The sequence below is a fragment of the Blennius ocellaris genome (assembly GCF_963422515.1).
Source record: "Blennius ocellaris genome assembly, chromosome: 16".
NCBI classification, from domain to species: Eukaryota; Metazoa; Chordata; class Actinopteri; order Blenniiformes; family Blenniidae; genus Blennius; species Blennius ocellaris.
The window spans coordinates 6465749-6488982 of NC_137665.1; the positions used below are offsets into that span (position 1 = coordinate 6465749).

Genomic DNA, 23234 nt, shown 5'->3' on the forward strand with positions numbered 1-23234 from the left:
ATGCAGCTTTGGCAGACTATCGTGTTTACTGAAGCAAACGTTTGCCCAAACCACAGGCTCTGCCTTATATACCAACACAAAAATGGCAAGCGGACACTAAGTGACTGTCTGTTTGCTTTGATTCATTGTTGGAATCATTGGCAGGTTCCAGCAGCTCCGGAGGATTAAGATCCAATTGTCTGGCAATTTGGTGCAACGTGTGTCAGGCGAAAGGTGGATAATAAAAATAAAAAAAAACGACAATTTGGAACAACTGATGAATGTTCATTTAATGATAACATCACTTTTTGTTTCCATTTGTACAAATAAGTTCACAGAGTAAAAAAACAAACATCAATAAGAAGTTTCCCAAAATAAACAGGGAAAGATTACCAATCACATTGAAAATATCTTCAATGTATTCTATTTTACAGACAAATATTCCAGTTGCATTACTTGATTGTTGATTCTGATAGTATTTTGTTAGCAGGGTACAGTTAGCTGTTCACTGGGAATATTGAAAGTAAACTACAGAAATTCACAGATGTGCCTTTGGTTTGTTTACCAGAAGGTAGACTCTTTCAGGGGCTGAATGTACTTGTGGGTATGTGGGTACATAAAGGGGTTGAGTGATGGTAACTTGATGTCTGCAGGTCTTTCCACAAGACAGAACCTGTACACTCTCCCCCTCTCTCTTTTTTTCTCTCTCTTTGGCGCACACACACACACCAAAGTCAGTGTAATATGTCTGAATAATGATTCCAAGGTTTCTTAACATGAGGTTGGCTGAGCTGTTTATTTGGATTTTACCAAGTCTTATTCAACACAAAACCAGAGTAAAACTGTGCACAGCATTCCACCAGGCATGTTATTTTTGCTCAAGGGCAGTGCCATGTACAATTACTATTTGCTCTGTTTTTGTTTGTGGCCAAGTCAAGTAGTATGTTGTATATGGGTTGTGGTTTAGGGATAACACAGTCTCCCTTATAGGGAACATAAAGAATAAATAAAGTGTCTGATGATTTCTTTTGCTGTGGTGCAAACATGTGATTGTTTACTGTAATTATGGTGAGCTCAAAAATGGTTAAAACTCATGTATGACCTGAAACAGGATGAATTCAGTCAACTGTTTCCCACTGTACCTTTTATAATCCTTCTTACCTTCTCTCTTTGTGATGGAAAATCATACAGAGAGCTTGAGTTTGGAGAAGGGGGATTTAGTCTCAACTCTGTCCAGACTCACAAGTACTTAGTCTGTCTGACATTGCGGGGGCAAAGCCCTTTGACTGGCTTCACTGGTACCAAACGAGTTGTAATCTTCAAAGATTTTAATCTTTTGTCTATTAGTCACAAGTGGTGGGTTGTGGGCACGGACGGGTGTTAACAGTCACAAAGTTGCCCCAGGAAAACAGCATAAAGAAATACATTAAAAACATACATAAAACAATGAAGAGCCAAATAATGCAATACAAACATCAGCTATGTTCTTTGCACTACTTCATTTGGTGTCTTAAAGGTCTTTCACAGCAAGCACTGATCCCTTTGGGTGAGCATGGAAAATGTCCAATGTTCAGCAAAAGCAATTGCTGACCCTGTTGAGTTGGCTGTTGTGACGGGGGGGGGGGGGGGCAGAAGAACAACCCCCATGACAGCCTACAGACACAGGATGACATAACGTCATTATGTCTCTTAACCTTAAGCAATCAGTTAGTCCCAGTTCATGAAGTCCAGCATTACTGCATGAGGGATGAATGCAAGTGAACAAGTATCACAAAGGCAAGACGCAGCATCGAAGTCAAGCAGGACGCTTTCGAAATCAGAACACTGTTTTTGAACTGGTTTAATGTCTACGTAGACAACCAAAGGGCAGTCCATTAAATGTACAGTACGTCCCTTCTTTGCTTGTTGGTTGGCTGAAACACAGTCCTCCACTTTTGACCACTGCGGAAGCTGCTCTTTGTGTTTCACTCGAGGGGCCAGAGATGAAGAATTACAGATCCTCATTCAGACCAGAACAGTTAACGCCACTTGTCAAAAGTAGGAAGGCTTGTGTGAAGGCATGTTGTTATTTGATGTACAGTGATCTTGGAGGAGCAACACCTCATATTCCAAATTGCCATTCTGAACTGCTGGTTCTGGGATCATAATTTGTGGCTGTTTGTGAGGCAGTGCCCCATTGTCCAAACCAGCTTTAACTCCATCCAGCTCCAGTTGAGAAGGTTCACGGTCGAGGTCCAGGTGGCCCTTGGCCCTTTTCCTGCGAAAGTAACACACCACTCCCACTGCTACTGCAATCAGTACTAACAGTAGCAAGATAGCAATGGCAGGCACCAGCATAGTGGTTAGCTTTGGATCCTCAAACTGTGCATCAGGGCCTCTTGTGCTCTCAGGAGCTGTATGGGCTTCAGTGCAAACACTGTCTATGCCAGTTGGGGCACCAAGTGGACTGGCGCACACTGTATATGTTGAGTTGGGGTTCAGGCCTCTCAGCCTGTACTCTGGGAAGGATGCTGGTAGGCTAAGCTGAATTGGCCTACGATCTGGCCCTGAGAGATTTCGGTAGGTAAGGCGAATTCCACGGATATAAGGTCGCATTTCAATGTAGTGGTGTAGATCCAGCAGGATTGAAGTTGCAGTAACTTGATGTGAGCTGATACCTGGCGCATCTGCAGTGACCGTTGCCATCGGGAGTTCATCTTCAGGTGGTGAAGAGTGGTTTGCAAGTTCACAATACAATCCAGAAGTCCCTGGAGGACATGTACAGTCTACCTGACCGTGCTGGTCCAAATGACATGTGCCTCCATTCAGACAGGTTTGGGGGGGGCAAAAACGCTGCTCCTCATCCATGTCAATGCTGCTGCCACTGGGAGTTGGCACAGGAGGCAGTTGAGGGCCATTTTTTCTGTTTGTTGGCTTTTCACTGGCCTTTGGTTTCGGAACAGCTTTAGTAGTCGTTGAGTTGGTCGTGTTAACAACAGGCATAGCGGTCGTAGTTTTGACAGCAGTAATGACTACAGTTGTAGTGGGGCATCCAAAATCTCTGTGCTCCAATCTCTCTAATACTTTTCCTGCATTGATAGGTGGGAAATGGCAGCGCGTCTCCTCTGGTCTCTCCAGGGTGATGCTCTGCGCTCTGAGCCATCTTGGAAACCAAGCTAACGTACAGAGGCAGTTGAAAGGGTTTTCAGCTATGGTGAGCTTCCCGAGGTTGGGGAAGAGCTGGGAAAACTCTTCAGGAAGTCCCTGGAGACTGAGGCTGCTAATGTCCAACTCCCTCATTTCTTGGAGGTTTTGCAAATCCTTAATGTTAAGAGGACCCATTGGGTTGCCAGCCAAGTTGAGGCTTGTCAGCCCGCTCGTCTCCTTTAACACCAAGGGGAAGGAATCAAGTTGGTTTTCTGAGATATCCAGTTCATGGAGATTCTTAAGATTGCCAATGAGCTCAGTATCTAGACTGGTGAGACCCACACCACCCAATCTGAGTGACTCCAGGTCTGGGGTCTGGAGGTCTGAAGGCCCCAAAGAGGGTAAGACATTAAAACGAAGATCCAGCAGTAGCAGTCTGGGCATCGAAAGAGCAGGTAGAGATGTCAACTGGTTACCCTGCAGTTTGAGTTCTAGTAGGTTTTCAAAGACATTAAAAGCTGCAGGGTGAATGGTTCTGATATGATTACTGTACAAATAAAGACGCTCTAGGAGTGCCATGCCATAGAAGCATTCCTCTGAAATGTGTGTGATCTGGTTTGATGACAAATCGAGATTTCTCAAAGAAGTTAATGGTTCAAACACCCTATCAGGAAGTTGAGTTAGTTTGTTTTGACTGAGGTCCAACATCTCCAGGTTTTCAAGGCCATCAAAGTCTTCCATTGCCAAGCTTTCAATCCCGTTGGAAAACAGATAAAGGCTCTTTGTGGATGGGTGCACTCCTCTGGGAATGGTTGACGAACGTCTTTGGAAACACAAAATGTTTTCTTGGTTGGAACAGGAGCAATCACTCGGGCAGTCACTGGTGAAGACGCCATGTGGAAGGATGAGTAGAAGCAGAATGGGCATCGGTGGAGTGAGAAAGATCTTCATGGTGCAGATTCTTTCTCTCTCCATGCACAGCCTGAAACGAGAGAACAAAGAAAAAACAAAAACATTAACCATCTGCATATTCAATCTTAGAAAATATTAAGCAAAACCTGCCTGAAATATAATACTTCTGGAGAGATAACAGACCTTATGTATTAAAAGCAACGGAAAAGAACACAATTTATTTCCTCAAACATGTTTTATTTCAATACAGAGAAGTTTCTGTACCAGCTTAGGTCAGTTATTGATTCACAGCATGGCTCTTTACTGTGTTTAATGAAGTAATAGTTTGAAAGGTTCAACAATTCATAGCTTGTGATCAAAGGCAGTCTTTTGTCACAAGGATTTTCAAACAATAGAGCTGTCGGTGTGACCTCAGGTTTTGGAGGGAGTTTTCTGCCATTCTCTGTGAACACTTGACATATTGTGGTATCAGTGGATGGTGCCGTGTGGGAATAGTTGGCTTCTCCTTCCACTGCACATTTTCCAATCTTTCAAGACTGAAACACAGGGAAGCAAAGGCCTTTTAATTGAGTAACCATACTATACTTCTGGTTTCTTTTTGTGTTATATATATACATTTTTTTTGATTTACATGGAAGTGTGTGTGCTATGCTGCATACATGGCATATATGCATAATTTCTTTCAAGGCACCAGAGCTTCATTGAAATGTTTTTCTGCATTGATTTTCTGCGTACCAGTTAAACCGACTTACAGCCCCTATGTCCAACAATGTGTGAAATGAGAAAATGGACTAAATTAACTCCGGAGTAGATCCCCAAAGGGATATGTTACTGTGATGTAAGCCCATTTCACCTGAGCCCAAGCCTTACAAAGCAAACACCCTGCAACCGTGTCAACACAGCACTTGAAAGGGACTGAAAAAAAGGGGAGGGATGATGGAAGGGAGAGGGAGAATGGAATGAGGAGCGATAAAGAAGAAACTAGTTGCAGACAAGAGTTTTTGTAGCAGTTTATCATCCACCTCTGTCAAGTGAGACGGCCTTGGGGAAAGAGGCAACATGTTTCAATAATGACCTCTGTAGCTCCTTGTTGAACTTTTTGCCTCTGTTGTACTGTTCAGAAAATCAGCACATTAAAACCTGATACCAATAACTGATAATGTATTCATAGCAGCCAAACAGCTGTGTTGACAATTACTTTTGTCTTATGTCCCGATTCAAGTTATGTTGTTCGAGAAAATTAATGTTCATAACTATGAGTATTTGAGCACTATGTTGATCAGTTATAATGCTTGAGGGATATTTGTTTTAGGGCCATGGATGGTGTACTTGTTTATGTTCACACAGTGCAAATACCTGAATAGGAAGCCCAGTATGAGTTTTATGCAGATAGGAAACACACACACCGAAAGTGTTATTCTCACAACCAGTAATTTCACCAGTAATGCGCTTTACATTTATATGAATGTACATCTGTTCATTTAATCCATTCTGTGGGATCACATTTTTGTGTGTGATTTCGATGCAAGGAAATTGTCCATGTTTGCAAGAGAAAACAATTAAAAAGCACATTTTGGCTTTGGTGCTTACACCAAAAATCAATTCCTGGGTCCCATAAATGATCTATCTTCGAGCATGTAATGATTGCTGATATTTTTCATTGAAGACATTTCCTTCACTACTGCCTCCAACTCCATTGCCTCTAATGTCAGAACTTGTTGAGGAGACTGCGGGTGTATCAGTCAGGAAGTTCCAGTATCATCTCATCACACCACTGGTATGGCAGTTATTTTCCTTTTTGTTTTCAGCATACTTTTCTTACCACTCCTCCTTGAAATCGCAACCTTGTTGGAAGTATTCCCTGATGTCTTATTTTCCTTCTGCAGTGTGTTAACTAAAAGCGGTCGTGACATTCAGTTGAACCCACATTTGACAGACCGGGCAGAACAGTTTTTTGATCCAGCATAATGTCGGCACCTGCGAACATCATAGAGATGTTGCTCAACTTTTGTAGTCACTCACAAAAAGTCAGGCCTGCTTTGTATTGCAATCCTTAATGGAAAGTCTTGTTTAGAAAGGGATTGTAATCTCTGAAGCCTGTGGTTAACTGAGAGCTACAGCATAATGGACAGCAGAGGTGAAAGGTTGCAGTTATCCTCTAATTTATACAAAGTGCCTTGTACTTTACTTTCACAAAGGGTTATCAAGAATTCTGGGTCATGCTATAGTGGTCGACGCGAAGACCTCAGTGAGAATGTTTTATGGAAATAAAAATGTACCTATAGCTGTCAATAAAAACTGAAATTATGTGTTTGCATGAGAGGGTTTCATTACAGCAGGTAAGTGGCGGTTCACAATTTCTGAGTGTAAACGAAAGAAGGGAAATATTGTGGCGGCTGCTGTGCTGTGTATGTGTATGGAACAAGGGAAAATAAAGGGATTTGGGAAGATAAACAGGAGATGAAGGGGATAGGGAGAACCAAACAACAGCTGAAGCGTACATGGAGGACCTCAGGGTTGCATATCATCACTGTGTGTGGGGTGCTGCATTTCATTTCCAGTGCATGATACCACATGTGTGTCTTCAGATCAGAACACACGTGCGCACACACAAACACACACTCTATGTTACAAGGTGCTTATTCAAAGCACAGGCTTAATGCACTTCAGTTATTGCATAATTGAAGTATTATGTGTTTGAATTTTTTGCAGTGAAAAATCTGTCTGGAAACTAAGTTTTGGAGGTAAAGAAAAAGCAACACAAGACAGATCTAATGCCAGAATATACAATAACATCAAGGCAGCTATGAGAGTAGTCTGAGCTCTGCAGAAGAAAAAAAAACTCTTGACTATTTTTCTAAGAACCTCATCTTGGTGATTCTGCTGTAGCTCCCCGGGGCAGCATGTTTATTTGAGTGTATCTCATTCCAAAGTGGGCCAAGCACATCTGATAACCCCAAAGAAGAAAAGAAGAGCGGCTGTAGTGGAGGTGAGTGAGCAGGAATCCAGCCAGTAAGCACTGCCAGGTCAAAGAAACTGTGGCTTGGTGAAGCAGATTGCCTTGTTTTGGGGTTTTTTTCCACCTCCTTTTGGATGCAATTGACTTTTGCAGATCAGTGAATAAGATAGAGGAGTCACTGTTGCATGCAGCCATGGCGGCGTGCTTACTCTTATGCGAGTAGGTGCAGGGCAGAGAGAGATAGTGAAAAGAGAATGTTGTCATACCGCTGAAAGATAAATGCCTCCCCCTTCTTTGCCTTCCTCCTCCGTCTTTGAGTTGTAATTTCCTTTTCTTTCCCTTGTGCACTTTAAACATTCCCGAAAACAGACTGAGATTGAAAAAGTGAGCCAGTATCTATCATTGACTTGGCATTCGCAGATTAACAGGCGGCTTTAGAGGATTTATAATTGTGTTGTGACTGGATCTGTTATACAGTGATTGCTCGTACATCTGCTTTCTTCAGGTTTCAGGTGTAGGTTTAAGAGTTGTATTGGAATAAAAACGTGTTGGCTGACAAATATGTGGAATTACCCGTGGGCTACAGATGGTAAGAAGAAAACAGAGAGGAGACCATGAGAATGTCTACACTTCCTCAAAAAGGAACATTAAGGCGGCAATAAGAAGAGGTATGAGGAATAAACACATTCTACCCTCTCCCCCAGGCCGGGTCTTATCCGGGTTTTTCTTTCTTTTCAAAATGAGGAAGAAAAGAAAACACAGGCCGAGGAATAGTGAAGACAAACGCAGGTTTCTGTTGGTGGGGGGCACCAGGGTGGATAAGCCCTGGCTTTGAGAGAGTGAAGTGGGCTTCATCAATTAAATCCCAGCAGGCTGGGTGTCAAGAGTTCTTATCTTCAGAGCTGTAGGCCAATACTGAGGGGCAATGAGGGGCACAAGAACGGGTAAAAGGTAACAGGGTCTGTATGTGTGTGGACTAGCCCCAGGTCTGTGTGCATATTTCGCTGAGCTACAGACTAACGGGAAGCAGCATGCCAAGTTGCAGTAAGGGAATAACCCCTGCTCAGTGCAGAGTCCCATTCAAGAGGCCCCTTCTCTTCAGGACCTTATCGTCTCAGGGGACAATGCCCATGGTATGCTCATTAAAGAATGATGAACACTGGTGTAGGTCTGTTGAAATACAGTGCTCTTGCACAAAGTACATCTGGGCTGCGTGTGTAGATTTACCGACATTTAATTCACACAGTTTCTTATTGATAGAGAAACCGTGACTCCATGGAGATGAAAGATGACGTGAACCTTTGTCCCCTTCCAGGTTTTATTTCCCATACTTGCCTCTTAATTTTTTACCACTTAGCCACTCACGGCCCTCTGGTAGAGAGCAACTCCTCTAGATATTTCAACCATTTTCCACTATCAGTTAAGTCCATGCATCAGCTGGTCCTTGTTATATGTAATTCAGTTGTGTTATCCATCAACATGATAAAGGGGTCAAGAGAGATTTGGGAAGGAGAAGCAAGATTTGTGTTGAGTTTCTGAGGACGGAAAAAAAAAATCTTCAAGACAGTGCAGCAGAGAAAACAAAAGCATCTCCAGCAAGAGCATGTAGTGCAGCTGTGTATTTAGAATATGTAAACTATGTTGGCGTAGGACTGTTGGTATGTGTGTAATGCACAAAGGTATTGGTTGATTGCATGATGTGTCCCTCATGCTGGTTGTACCTGTTCAACAGTATTTGATTGGCAATCATGACAGAAACCTGTGAGCAGCACATGATTGACATCATCCAGAAAGGAGGCTTCGAGATCTCAGAAGCTTAACAGGGAAGCGGCTTCGTCAAGTTTACTCAAACCTTTAGTTTATGAAGGGAAAAAGTTTCACTATGACTGTCCTTGGCAATAATCATCATGAGGCCACAGTATTATTGCTCTCAAAAGGGTATGAAGGAGGATTAGGAGCTGTCGCGGTTTTTACGATGTGCCGCATAAACAAATCCTCCATCTGATTCCAGTCTGAACCTATAAAGACCCTATAATTGTCACATTCACCTCTATAAGTGCCAGCTCATGTCAGAAGGTTCATGTTTTAATTATTGCAAGCAACTATTTTAACAACAGGCTGCTTGCTGTCACCACTGACCAGAAACACACTACAGCTGGCATCATATTTTTCTAGAGCCTTTTATCTTCTGAAGTGTGAATATATATCTGAACCAGTTGTGAAGCAGCAGATTGTTACTGTGTAAAGCCCTTTCATCTCTGGATTTATAGTTTGGACGAGGTCTGCTTATAAGGACAGTCTGAGGCAATACCATTAGAGCCTGCAGGTGGGGAACTTGAAAGAAAACATGATCAACGGTCCATGGGTGACTGGGAGGGGAGCGACATTAGTTTGTGGTTTTGTGATTTTAAGGGAGTAGTTTTATATTGTATTTCTATTCTCCTGTGTTAATAGAATGTATTTGCCAAAATGCAAAGACTTTTCTGAGATTATTTGAGATAGTGTCAGTCCAAAGAACAACAAAGCCAATGAAGCACTAGCCTATAGAGCAAATCCTAAAGGTCAAAGGTCAGGCTCAGATTAGCGTTTCCACTTCTCCACAGTATTCCGTGACCTCTGTTGAAACCCTGTTCCAGACAACACCGATAACAGACCCTGTTTGACACGGATACACACCCAGCTCCAGTTACATACATGCACACCTGAAGCCCAGTGTTCTTCGTCTCTACAACAGGTGCTTTCTCTGCGTCTTTCGAAGCAAACGTGAAACCCAAGTCTCCTGGAGTATGTCTGAGTAAACGATGCACCCTCTGCCAAACCTCGAGAATGAGCTGACAGTGCACTCCCATCGGAGCGGAGACCACAGGCGAAAGGCAAGGCAAGAGGAAGAGGTGGGCGCTCAAGCAGCCAAAGCAGACTTGAACTGGGTCCGAGCAACAGCATGTGGCCCGTCTATGTCTGCCTCCGCTGAGGCTGAGAGCACAGAGGTCAGGCACTACAAACTCCAAGAGGAAATGTGGACCATTTCCTTTTGTTTTATTGCCGAAGGACATGACTGCTGGTCCTGAAGATGCTTAACTTGATTGTGGGTTTATGGAGATGAACATGAGGGGTGATAAAGCATGCACTGACTGAGGCTGACTCTCTTCTCTTCCTGTCTCGGCTCAAACACACTGTCTCCTTTTGTCTCCACGTGGAAGCACATCTCTCATCTGATGACCCTGCCCTGTGACCTTTGGGGACAGCGAGCCACTGAGGTCACAGCCGCATTTCTTTTAAAGACAAAAATGGATCCGTCTGAGATTTTGACCACAAGACTCTCACATTACACAGACACAAAGGATTTCTGTGCGACACTGCTTTGATCCATTGTCTCATTTTTCTGTAGTGTTTACACCTACATTTGTCAGACTTGTAATTGTGTCTCTCAGTCCGTCTGTCTCTTTTTGACTGTCTTTTCAGTCACAACAACAGACCACGCGATCACAGAAGTTACAGTTAGGTCATTCCGAGAGCACCACATCACCAGGAAACCATAAATATGACATCCTCATGTCACAAATTTGGATTCTCTCCAAGTCTTCATTGCTGCTTTGGTGTTTTGTGTGTGACTGTTAATGCCTCATACCAAGATCAACTTTATACACTCTATTGTACTCTTTGACCTGCCGATGCTCAGTGCAGTGTTGTCCAGAGCACTGAGTCTGCAGCAGGGACACACAACACCAAAAAGACTCTTTTTGTCAGTTTTTCGAAACACAGCAAGAAGTTGACCTGGAGCGCGAACAGAACAGTGTTTGTGCAGTTGTGTCTGCATTTTCCGTTTAAAGTGGCCTGACAGACCAGTATTATCACTCAAAGTAATGTGCACACACACCATAGACATTGTGGCTTCCCCAAAGACATTTGTTCTGTCTCTGACATAACGGCATGCTAATTTGTCACCTAGCCGTAATGCCTAACTGATATAAAAGACTGAAGGTCTACAGATCGATATTTTTCATGGATGATTAAAAAAAACAATAAGTGGAAAATTTGTACCAAATATGAACTTATGTAGAGGTCGAACACACTTTGTGCTCAACTAATTGTTTAAACACTTTTTTGTCTTTGTTCCTTAATTGTAACTACATGATAAAGTTTGAAACAAACTGCAGCTCAACAATGAGAGGGTGTGTATGTATTGAGCAGGAAGCAGGCTCATTACACGCCTGGCAGGCCGACTATCCTTCTTATACAAACAGTGGCACACGTACTCACTCTATCTTTGTATGTAAGAGTATCGGCTTTCTGGAAAATGTATTTGTTACATGTGGCTTTATAGAATCGTGAAACTAAGAGCTTCACACACAACTACTGTACAGCGGATTGCTGGCAACAGTGTTTGAGACAAATATATCTAATACTTCCGTCCTCACTCTGTCATTTTGGCACCCTGTCCTCCCCTTACTCCTCCGCTCACCTCTCCTCTCAGGTTTGTTCATGTAGCTGACAAGAGTATGAGTGGAATTTGATGAAGGCATGTCTCCCCACCTGCCACAACAGACCTGTGAGGCCTCACGGGAGTTATGTAGCAGCTAAAAGTAGTCATTAAGTTTTTGAGCTCCACGTCAAACATGGTAAACAAAAACTCGCATCCAGGCTAACGGCTAAAGTGCTTGTCTACTTTCATACAATTGTGCAATTTATGAATGTGGACGTGCAAAGATGGATTGAGTCAGAGTGCACACAAGTGAAAAGAGAATTTTTCCTATGGAGTTCATGGAGTCTGTCTGTACTATTAGATGATATGTCAGTTAACACAAAGACACAGTGTTTTCCAGAATTCCAGCAAGAAAATGATATTGTATCAAATGAAAAAGTGCCAGATGACCCACCAATAAACTGGGAAATATAGATAATTAAATATAGTTCCACCAGTAAATGACAAATTCATGACTTTCCAATATTCCCCTGCAGTTTTATGCAGAGCACAACACCCATGCAAGCGTCATTGTTTATCTTATGTCAATAAACTTAATTTACTCTTGTTGCAACAGACGGTGTGGAGTAATGGAGAAACGCTCTTGTCATCTTTCAGGGGGAAACCATGCAAAACATTTACAAAAGATTTGTCATTCGAACAACTGCTTGCATGAGTCAATTTCTGGGAGGCATTAGTTATTTGGAAATATTTGGTGGGAAGGTTTTAATACTGTATTAGTGAACATAAAAAGGCTATAAAATCCTGAAGAAGACTGATTAATGTCTTCTATTTCTCATAAAATCGTTTCAAAATCTAACAATGCCCAATGATTGTAATGATGGAGTAATTGACAGATATTATTTTATGCCAAAATATGGAAGAACCAAATCTTTTAAACGAGCAGGCATCCTACCTGTTTTTCAGGCCCTCACTCCAACACTCATCCTTATCAGAGTTACCGTTTGTGAACTTTCTTGTCATTCTGCCCCTGCAGTCTCTTTCCCGAAGGAAGAAGTAAAAAAAAACCTCAAGACATGTGCCACACACAAGACAAATGCAAAGTGGAGATCACTGCTGCTGATTAGAACGTCACAAAGGAATTTATTGTGAAACTGCTGCCTGCTCTGGGACAGCGCTAGCGCCGAGGGAGGCTGGCTGGCTGGCAGCGGCGTTTCCCCACCCCCATCGCTGACATGCCTTGTCAACATGGCCTCAGGTGCCTTGTGATTACCTCCTCAGCTATGAATGCCAAGTTGTTTATTAAAAACATACAACCATCCTATGCTTTTTGAGCCAGTCATAGCAACTACACTTTTGAGTAATTAAAATATGTCAGCCACTTTCATCCGCTCTAATGACAGATGACAATATTCCACTAACTGTGAAGTCAATCTGACAGTTTGTCACTGTAAGGTTTGACAGATGAACAACAAAATTGCTAGGAGGGCAACATTGCCTTTGAAACCTGAGTTTGATTTTAACAGTGACCTCCCTACATTGGCGCTAACATATAATTAAACGGGTGAAGTCTCCCCTCCAAGAGTGTATGAAGACATCAGTCAACAACAGTCTATTGAGACGTCAACATTTGCCCACAACTTCCTATTTAGCCTGCAGCAGGTGTGCAGTGCTTGAAGAGTCCTCACATCTCGCCCAAACAAGACGAGGGAGAAGGGAGGCGAAGAGGGTAGTGACAATGAGAAAGACATTTTGAAACACAGCTAATATTTTTTTTTTTTTTTAAGTCATGGACAATCAAAATCACACAACCTGCAGCCATAAAGCTCACAACTCGGATTTAAAAAGGTCCACATAATTCACCTCAGTACCGCAAGTCTTTAAAAGAATCCCTCATTTGTGGAAAACCCTCGAGGCCATTCAATGGGCCTGGATGTGTGCTTTCAGTAAACAGGATATGTGTGTTTTTTGGCCTGTGGATGAATCATACTGTCATGTACAGAGAACCTGAGACAACCCAACAGGCCGCACAGAGACACGGAGAAAGAGAGAACAAATAAATGATGCTTTGTTATTGTAGTAGGACCTCAACAGCGGAGGGAGCCGTTTGTTTGCTCTCATTGACATATCCGTTCATACCAGTCAAGCAGATTCCTGAGCTAACCTGTCAGAGTTGGAACAATGCTCACCTGTGTGTGATGTGGCTGTACGCTCTGATGTCAGAGTGTGCATGCGTGTGTGTAAAGTCACGCAAATACGATATGATGCCTCTGTTTGCTTTTGTATGCTTGTTTTCAGGACACCATCATGTCAGAGAAGCTAATAAGAAACTCTGAATGAGGAGGGTTGTGCTGATGTTAGTTTTCCAGTAATGAGAAGTGCATTTGGCTTGGGTTGAGACGTACACATTATTTTAACCTGCATATGAGAATTTAGGTATAGCAGAGTCATATAACGCCACAATCCTTAAAATGTCACATGCATACATGATATCTGCGTGTCACTTCACTTTGCATACACCATCTCCCAGTTTTCCTGCAGCGTGCACTCTTTCCCCAACTCCCTTTGACGTTGAAACCCTCGGATCAATGACGAAACATGTATGTGGATTTTCACATTGAAGCTTTTCCTGCATGGCCAATAATTTACAGCCAGCAAACAGATACACCTTTTCACAAATTCCTACACCTGAGGAATGTGTACATGTGTTGCAGACAAAAATCAACAGGAGACAGAACTCTGTGCTCTTGTGTCTGCTGTTTTCCCTGAGGAGGTCTAGGCGGGGACCGACGGAGGGGCGGGGGCAGACATTTTGAGGCAATTAGCAAGAGTATTGATGTGCGTCCATAGGCTCAAGGCTACGCTCTTGTCCTGCGCGTGTGTGTGTGTGTGTGTGTGTGTGTATGTGTCTTTACAAGCCCACACAGTCCGTGTCACAGCTCATTGACAACTAGCACAACACAGGCAGGACAGAGGGTGAGGGGTCAGAGGGGAATGTAAAGGTGAACACAAAATCAGTCATGCTGTCAGCCAACAATTGCATATATTCTTTTTACGACTGGGTTAGCATTCCACTGTTTGAGTTTATATGCTTTTCATATATTTGTTTTCATTTTCAAAGGAATACGTTGCTTTTGTGAAAATCATTTTCTGATCTTGGCTGTCTGTAGTGTGTATGTAGGATTAGTGCAGGACATTTGAAGGTATTAGTCATTAGTCAATTTTCAAAAAAAGTCCTTGGGGAAATTAAAGCGAACAATATGTGTGTTCATCTCTGACTTTCCTGACCTATATAACTTTCAGCTCCATGACATTAAGCCGTTTTTGTTTCATTCAGTGGAATTTTTGATAAAATAAATTAAACAATTTAAATGTAAATTCCCATCTGTTACTTTGTATCAGCTTGATGTATTTTTTAGCCTTTTCAAACTTAAACAGGGTTCATTTGCAGGGAAAATGTGGTACAATGTGTCTCTGAGACATTTTTTTTTCTTATTAAAAAAAAAAAAGACATTTTTAAATACATTACAGTCATTCCAATGTGCCTTTATAGAGAAAATAGAAAAGCCCAACATATCCACATGAGCAAGCAGGTGAGTTTGCGACTGTGGAAAGGAAAAACTCCCCCCAACAGGGAGAAACACTCTGAGACATTTTTAGATATTTTCACAACTGTGGAGTTCTATATAAAGTATTTTAGGAATATAATACACATCATATTGATTGTGGTCTTTTCATGAGATTCACAAAAAGCATCAGAATGTCATTTATTAATTAACAGTGGCTGATTATGAAAAGTGACCCAAAAACTGTTAACTTTTTTATTTATTTTTTTTAAAGAGAGTTTTGTGTGGATATGTAATAAAAACGGCGTATACAGGGTCCTTATCTACCCTCATTCTGTCACAATTCCACAACTTCAGTGACCAGACAGGCCATTTAAACTTCAAACTTCCTCTGTTTTCCCTTTTTCTTTTCCCCTCTGTCTGTAAGCCTACACAGCCTCAGTGTATCTATTAAATACCGTGTGTGTGCTAAGAGAGACGCTCTTGTTCCCCTGCCAGTCTTGTTAAGAGGCTCAGGGTTGTGTGAAAGAACCCTATTGAGGAGGCAGGGTGTTGCGCTTAACACAGTCAAGACTGCCAACTGTGTGTGGTTAGCGTTTCGAGATGCAAATAATCAAGGATTTATTAAAAATGCATATTATAAGTACAACTTTACTTATTTAATCTGTAATACCCTGACATTGCTATATTAAAACGTTGCTGATGACAACCATATGTTAGTATTGTAGTAACTGGCCACATCATACTTAGAATATTAGAGATTTATTTTAATACTTTGCTCACCCTGTGAAGATGCTTCTGCTTCTGCTCCCACTCCACTCTCCTCCTCCTCTTGCTCTTCTTTACCTAAAAGTCAAATAACAGTTGCAGTTGGTACCAAACTCTGTTGCAGCATGTGTTCCTCGAACTCTTGTCTGCTCTTTTTTTTTTTTTTTTTTTGCAGTCCAGCCCCCTGCCATGCATTGTTAATGGCACATAAGCACAACAGGAAGTTTATTTTCCTGTTAATTGGTAAGATTCCAGCTGTGTGCAGGAGCATGCTGAGCGCTGGCGGGCCGTGTGGCAACACAGCAGAGCAGTCAGACCGCGAGAGGAAGAATGCAGGCAGACCACTCTCCACTTCGTCAGCTCCCTGTCCCGTGGTATCGCTCGATCAGCCGGAGCCAGAGAGTGTGCAGGTCTAGATTTGCGTTGATGTCAGCGTGACGCCCTCATGCAATCAGTTTTTACTGTTTTCACAGCAAAGTTCAGTCCGTGATCTGCAACATTTATTTACTTCTGGGTGTGACATTTAAGCGTGCCACTTTCAGAACTCTTGTGTTTTCTATCTTTTTCTTTCAGTCAGGTGTGTATGTCTGAAGCACATACTTCCATCCTGAATTTTTATGAATATCAGCTGGCAAGGCACAACCTGAGCACAGCTTTTTAACAAAACAAGAAAATTCAACATCTATCCATGATGATTTCATTTCGGGAAATTATTTGTCGCATCAGACGGTCATTTCGGTGCTTTGTCTTTTCCTTCATTTAGTCGTACAACACATTGAAATAGTAAAGTTCAGATACTGGATCCGCTCATCCAGTATATTTCCACTTGTGGTTTTAAGACGTATTTCATATACCTAAGCTCTGAGTCAAGCAGTCTTTGGACGCGGGAAACAAAGACGATCAGTATGCTCAACCTGATTGTGTAACACCTGAAACGTCACTTCACTTTGCATACACCATCTCCCAGTTTTCCTGCAGCGTGCACTCTTTCCCCAAGTACGGCACCTGACGCTTCAGCGGAACCTTTGCGGCATTCTGAATCTCTGTTTTTCATCTCTTATGATGCTTTACACTACTCCACAGAAGTGTTGGTTTTCTGTGTGTGTGTGCCTGCATGTTGAAGTTAAAGGAATTATGCATTGACTAATGGCTGAGTGACTGCCTTCAGAGTGTCGCTGAGCAGTACGGAGTGATGACTCTACAGTGGTCAGTTTCCAGAGGTCATTCCATCTTTCTTGTAGATAATATTTTTGACTGTACGGTATATTTGAAGGTGAAAATTGTCACTAAAAATATGACTCGTGGACTTTCTACCACCTCTTCTTACATTTGTCTGAGACAATTCATCTGGAATCAGCACCGACGGCAAATTAGTCGAAACATACATAATCCAAGTCTCATCTCAAAGCATCTACCTGAAAAAAAAAAGGCGAGATGAACAGAGGTGGACTCATTATTGTTTTTCTGTGGGTGTTGAATTTTTTATGTCATTCTCTCATGCTTGTTTGTTGGAATTACACAAGCAACAAGACGAGACATGTGGCACTGTCACGACCGTTTGCCCGCTCGTTGCAGTGTTGAGTGATTGAGACTCGGGGCTAATAGCCTGGTGGCATTCAGATAAACACATGTCGGCATCTGTGCACATACATGCACATTTTCTCTGGTGGGCCACCCCGTGCTCTCAAGCGGTGCAGACAGCCCCCCCCCCCCCCTTCCATGCACACCGTGACTGAAATAGACCTCAGGAAAGAGGGTCCAGACAACTGAAAGGTTGTAAGGTTGAAAAAAGAGCAGCTCAGTGCGTAAATGTCGGCATGTATGCATGACATGATAACATGATCGCGCGTGTGTGTGAATGTCACCACTTTCTGTGACAAGAAGACCGCAGACACCAGGCTGACCTGAAAGTGAGCTCAACCTGACCCGCAGGTACACACCGCACGTTGCCTTATCTGTTGGTGAACGATTGAGAGTTAATGGTCATCTCAGCCTTTGTTTATGTGGCTCTCATTAGCTACTAATAACTGATTAACGGAAAGATCGACCTCTTCCATGTCTGGTTTTGGTTGTGTGAGCGTGCGTGTGTGTGCGCGTGCCCTCGCTTTGCTCCTGCCCAGTAAGATCTGGTTCAAGGCTCATTTCCTAATTACAGTGCAGGCCAGAAGTAATTACAACCTTGCATTAAGAGTCATTTCTCTTTTTTTCCCTGTGTGTGCCCACTGAAATGCAGCAATTTGTGGTGGCTCTCTGGGATGATCATCCTCCTTCTCATCCTTTCTCCCTCTCTCTCTCTCTCTTTCTCTCTCTCTCCTTCGGTCCCTTACCACTTCACTGGACTCGGCTTAGGAATTAGGGTTTTTTTCCGGCTCTTTGCAAGTTTTCCATTCAGTGTGACAAAGTTAAAAATATGGTGAATACTTCTATCAAATATAAAACTTAAAACAATCCTTTCAGACAAGAAATGGGCCAATCCGTAAAACCGGACTACATTGAGAAAATATGTTTGTGTGCGTGTGTGGATGTGGACATGGAGGACAGCAGTTACTTGGGGTTTGCACTCGAGCTGGGGCACTCCAGAGCCTTTAGATCCCTTCACATATGTGTGTATATTTATGCAAGGTTTTGAAGTGGTTCTTCTGAACGCATCATTTGGCTGCATCGGAAAGCTCTTCTTCAATTTAGGTTGGCAGGCGTATGAGCTGGGGTTTGCCTGCACATACCGCTGGTTCAGCATTGATGTTTGCGGCCGAGGCTTTTGAAGCCCGGATTTTCATTTGAGACGCCTCTTATAGGAAGCAGCCTCTGCGCTTGGTTGTCAACTAGAGACCCCCCCCTGCTGTGCAGCACCTTGAAGAGTGAGTACAATAACAGTTTTACCACTAACAGGATAGATTTTTATTTCCTGCATTGTTCCTCTGACTCCTGACTTTAACAGAGTCCTGAAAAACACAAACTCATTCACACACTTATTACAACTTTCTGCCCTGTTAACTCCCCTTTCCCTGCCAACTGCGTGACTGCCCCACTCTTGTCCTCCTCTCGAACCTCCGCCTCTCTGTACCGCTTCTTCCCTCCCTTCCCCAGGCCTCCTCGCCCTGCACCTGACTTTTAACCCTCTAATCCCTCCTATGCAGAGAGCAGGATGCATCAAGCACTGCCCCTAATTGGTAGAAAACTAAGCTTTGTTGCAAGAAGAAAGGCAGTGAAAGTCTTCTGCTTTGATGTGAGGGATAAAGAAAAGTAACCATCAAATCAAATACCCAGAGATTTGGCAACATTTGCTAAACTTTTTCAAAAACATCCCTAAAGTTGAGCATAATATTCCGACATCAGTGCCAGCCTGGATTTGTAAAGAAACAACTGATAAAAGTACAGGCTGACAAAGAGTTGGTCACCCGATCCGGGAAGAGTGTTTCGCCATCATTATCACAGGGGTGTGATTACAGGCCTGCTTCTTTGTTGACCTCTGTGACAGAGCGCGCCTTCATCTTAGTCATGCTCCCCAGCTGCACAACGACATATGACAGCGAGAAATATCTTGCTGTGGGGCAGGAATAATCCATCCAGTGTGCACAAATGCACATTTAATGCTTTAATTTGTCCTCACAGGTGAAGCGTTGTGAGTAAAAACTTCAGTCTGACTCGTGTGTGTTGTCTCTTCCCTCCGCCTGCTGTCAGTCTCTCAGCAGTGGGAAGTGTGTGTCGACAAGTGGCTTTACAAACAAAACAGTCTGCTGTGACGACAGTGAAACAGTGAATCAGAAAGGCTGAAAGTCTCTGCATTGTTTTGTGACTTTATTGGCTTCACATATTGAAAAAAAAAACTACGCTGGCACATGTTTGTGTTCTTTACAGTTCAAGCAGTGGCCACGGTCGATGCTGGTGTTGTGCCCCTCTTAAACTGCCTGTGTTTCCATGAGTTTAACACAGTAGCCTGGAAGTTCTGCACATTAGTGATGGATAATTGGCCTCCCATGGCTGCTCTGCTGTCTGCTGGCCTAATATAAACAGATTACAACCATTATGTACCGTCAATGACATAGCAGCTTCTCCTAAAGCGTAATGATAGTCTGTGAGGAAACATGTGGCCTTGAAACAAGCCCTGGCGCGGGGTTAATAGCAGGGCTATTGGGGTAGTTTGCGCTGCTTGTTTCCCCTCAGGAAAAAGATTAAGCGGTTTGCCGTGTCTGTTTGTGGGAACCATGTAAAAGATGCTAATCTGCTTCAAAGCTGGAGGGATTGTGGTCAGAAGACTGTTCTTATATGAATTAGGGATTTCAAGGTAAGGCATAAACTGTTTTATGATCATCAAGTAATGACTATTTCAATATCTTGCTGCACCATTAATAGATTATATTTGTGTAATTCTAAGTTGAGAGAGCAAAAACCGAAGCGTTGTGAATGCCTCACATCGTCTTTCGAGCACAGATTGATCAGAACATGTTGAGCCATGTAACTTTTGTAGATTTATTTTAGTTAATTGCTGGAGTTGGTCAATTAGATTTAATCTCTCAGGAATTTGACCTCATCCTTCATTATCTGGCTGCATGCTTGTGGAAATTGATGTTTTTCTAATTTCTGTGTGTATCTCTTTCTTTTATAAGCAACTGTGTCATTCACCACATGCCTTCAGCAAAAAGGGGAATGATACAGCTGCTCGCCTTTATACCTCAAGGGTGTTTCAATCCGGTTCAGTAGCTGAGGTAGTGGATGATGGACGTTTTAATATTTTGCGGGGGTGCACCAATTGGGGTTTTGACAGAAACTTGGCCAAAGAACTCAAACGGCAGATACATTTTCTTGTTACAACTTTAGTTGTGGATTACTTTGTTTTTGTTCCAAAAGTGCTTTAATCAGCATGTCATTGCACACTTGGCCTTGATGCTTGTCTTTTGAAACACAGTCATCCCTGTTTCATATGTAGTTTTTGTGTTGAAGTGAAGCATAAGAATTGTGATATCAGCTTGTTTGGTGCTCATTTAGAAAAAACAAATCAAGGTTAATGTGCTTGTATCACCCCACGCTGCCCAGTTGACGCACATGCACTCACTTTGCATATTTGACTTCTAGAATTGTTGCTCAGGTATTTCGAGCGCTTCTGTCTTATTGAACTCTGTTGTGGGACGCTCCCTCGTTTGGCTCCCCCAAAAAAACAAAAAAACAGCTGTCCTCTGCTGTGACCACGACTCGGTGCGGTCCAGACATGGGGCTCGGCCCCTACGTGCTGCACGGCGTCCTGCGGTCCGACACCAGCCCGCCTCATTACCGCCCGGCGGATCCGTTTGCACCGCGCACACGCTTGCGTTTTACGCACTTCCCAAACATTTCAAATGCCATGCGTTTAACTTGTTTAACAGCGCCGCATCCTTGCTGCGAAGTTTTTTCCGTTTCTTCTTATATTTGCCCCCGAGTGGGAACTCATGGGAAATAGGAAAGACGTGTTTTGTTGGACATTAAAAGGTTTTTTTCTGTTTTCAACTGAATGTCAAGAGTTGTCTGAAAAATAGATTCACAACTCTTACCAGTGTGTTTTGTTCATGAAGAGCCAAAAACAATGAGAAATTGTTTGTACTGTGATCTGGAAACACATTCAGTCAAGTACTGATCATCTATTAATCTATTTTAAAGTTACTCCAAAGTAAACTCTGGGTAACGCGTCTTTACGCACGACTTAATCCTGCGGGACGCGTTCGTGTTCTGAGAGTAGCGCTTCAACATGTTGCTTGATTTTCTATGCGAAGCAGCAAAGTCTTACCCTTAACTTGAGAGAAGTAAAGTTTGGATCGCAGTGCGTTTATCCGAGCGCAGTTCTTCAGCGATGTAACTCCAGATCGTGTGTCCCGTGTGCGCGCGCTCCTCCAGAAAAAAGTTTCCTTGTGAACTCTAAATTAAAGTTCCAACGAGTGGTCCTCATCAAATCCTTGGAGAGGCTCAACAGCCTCCACGTCAAGGAATGCGCTCAAGCACTGAGTCCCTGGACAAAAAGCGCTTTATTGAAGCGCACAGAGGAGAGTTAAAGCGGAGGGATGGGAGGGGCGAGACGAGGCGCGCTGCCGTTTGGCGCACGAGCGGAGAGCAGCGAGGCGCTCACCTTGCAGCTTGGCTCGGTGCAAGGCAGAGACATTCCTGCGTCCTCACGGTTGGCATTATCTCAACTCCTACCTGCATTACCTGTTTAGAGACATCACTTGGTCGATTATTTGTTTTACTTAGACGTTGCTTCAGTCTTGTTGTTCTCCACAGAATGTACTTGACTCAACTATTGCAGTTAAATTAAAGATTGGTCTTTCCCTATTGACAAAAAAAGACCCAAAAGGCAATAATAAGATATTTAACCAATTACTTAGTAAATAAAACAAACAAACAAAAAAACACCAATATAATACGAAGATATTTGCCTTTTGCCCTTTTCTTATTTCTTTACAGTTTTCATTTGCCCAATAACATACGAATTGTTACCAAAGTGTACGTGCAGAACATACGCTTATTTCATTCACACAGCTAGTTTCTTCAAGCTGAGAAATCTATTAAATACTACCCAACACTATTGACAAGTGGCCCGTTGGCAGCTGGGAGCCTATTTCAACATGAGCCCTGGAGTCCCCACAAGGTGCCGTAAGGCGATAGCTCTCAGGAACTGTGTCACCTCCGATGTGTACTTATAGCCTCATGTCACAAGTTTACTCAGAGCTCTGAACACGCGCCTCACAGATGTTTGTTTTACTTCAACTTGCTCTACCACTGTTTTCCCCTGTATTTGAGTAAAAGGCGTTGAAAAGATGCGAACACTGCTACGAGAGAGAGACGTTGAAGGATGATCAAGACAGGCGCCTGATTTTGTTGCATAGGTGCTGCATGTGTTTACCAAAATCACCACACTTTCAGTTTTTCTCAGGACGAGGCACGCTTTAGTTCAAGTTGTTAAGCCACACCGTATATTTCATACAAGTCTGTGGCTCGTGAAAATTCTATTGCTCGTTCTCCTCCTGCTGTTGCTGCAGCTGATATACTATCTGTGTAACACACACACTTGTGCCATTCCATCTGCAAGGCATTACAGTAAATTACAGGAATAGAGAAATCATTTCATGCATGTCCGTCAGGGTCCAGATGTAACTCCTCAGTTGCTTCTGCAGCTCAATTTTACAAATTCAGGAGAAGTAAAGAAGGTCTAAGAAATAAATCTTACCCTGATGTATTTTATTACTCGTGTTTCAAGTTCAGAAAGTCGGTGTGGCTGTCTTGCTTTCTTTTTCTTTTCTTTTTTTCCGCAACCTTATTTTCTCACCCTGTACAAATGTCTGTGCTCAAACTAAAGTTATCCAGGTTGACTGGAGGGGAAATATTTATTCTTTTCATTCAGCTCCTGTGTGCTGGATGATGATGGCCTTTTTTTCCATTTATTTACTTACATTTTTCAACCATCTGCTAACTGTCAAGATACTTAATGCATCAATGCTTGTGTCTGTACAGAGCCAACAAATGCTTATTATTATAT

At 42.7% G+C, this 23234-nt stretch overlaps 2 protein-coding genes across 2 annotated transcripts in view; one reads left to right on the top strand and one right to left on the bottom strand.

Moving 5' to 3' along the window:
- Nucleotides 1-23234, top strand: part of coro7 (coronin 7) — a 97782-nt gene that overhangs the window by 48568 nt on the left and 25980 nt on the right. The gene's annotated exons all lie outside the window — the stretch shown is intronic.
- Nucleotides 252-21689, bottom strand: vasnb (vasorin b). Its single transcript, XM_080511387.1, has 3 exons — nucleotides 21492-21689; nucleotides 15749-15811; nucleotides 252-4087 (listed from the first exon to the last, which is right to left on the bottom strand). The coding sequence occupies exon 3, from the start codon at nucleotides 4078-4080 to the stop codon at nucleotides 2011-2013; it is 2070 nt and encodes a 689-aa protein (XP_080367513.1). The 5' UTR covers nucleotides 4081-4087; nucleotides 15749-15811; nucleotides 21492-21689; the 3' UTR covers nucleotides 252-2010.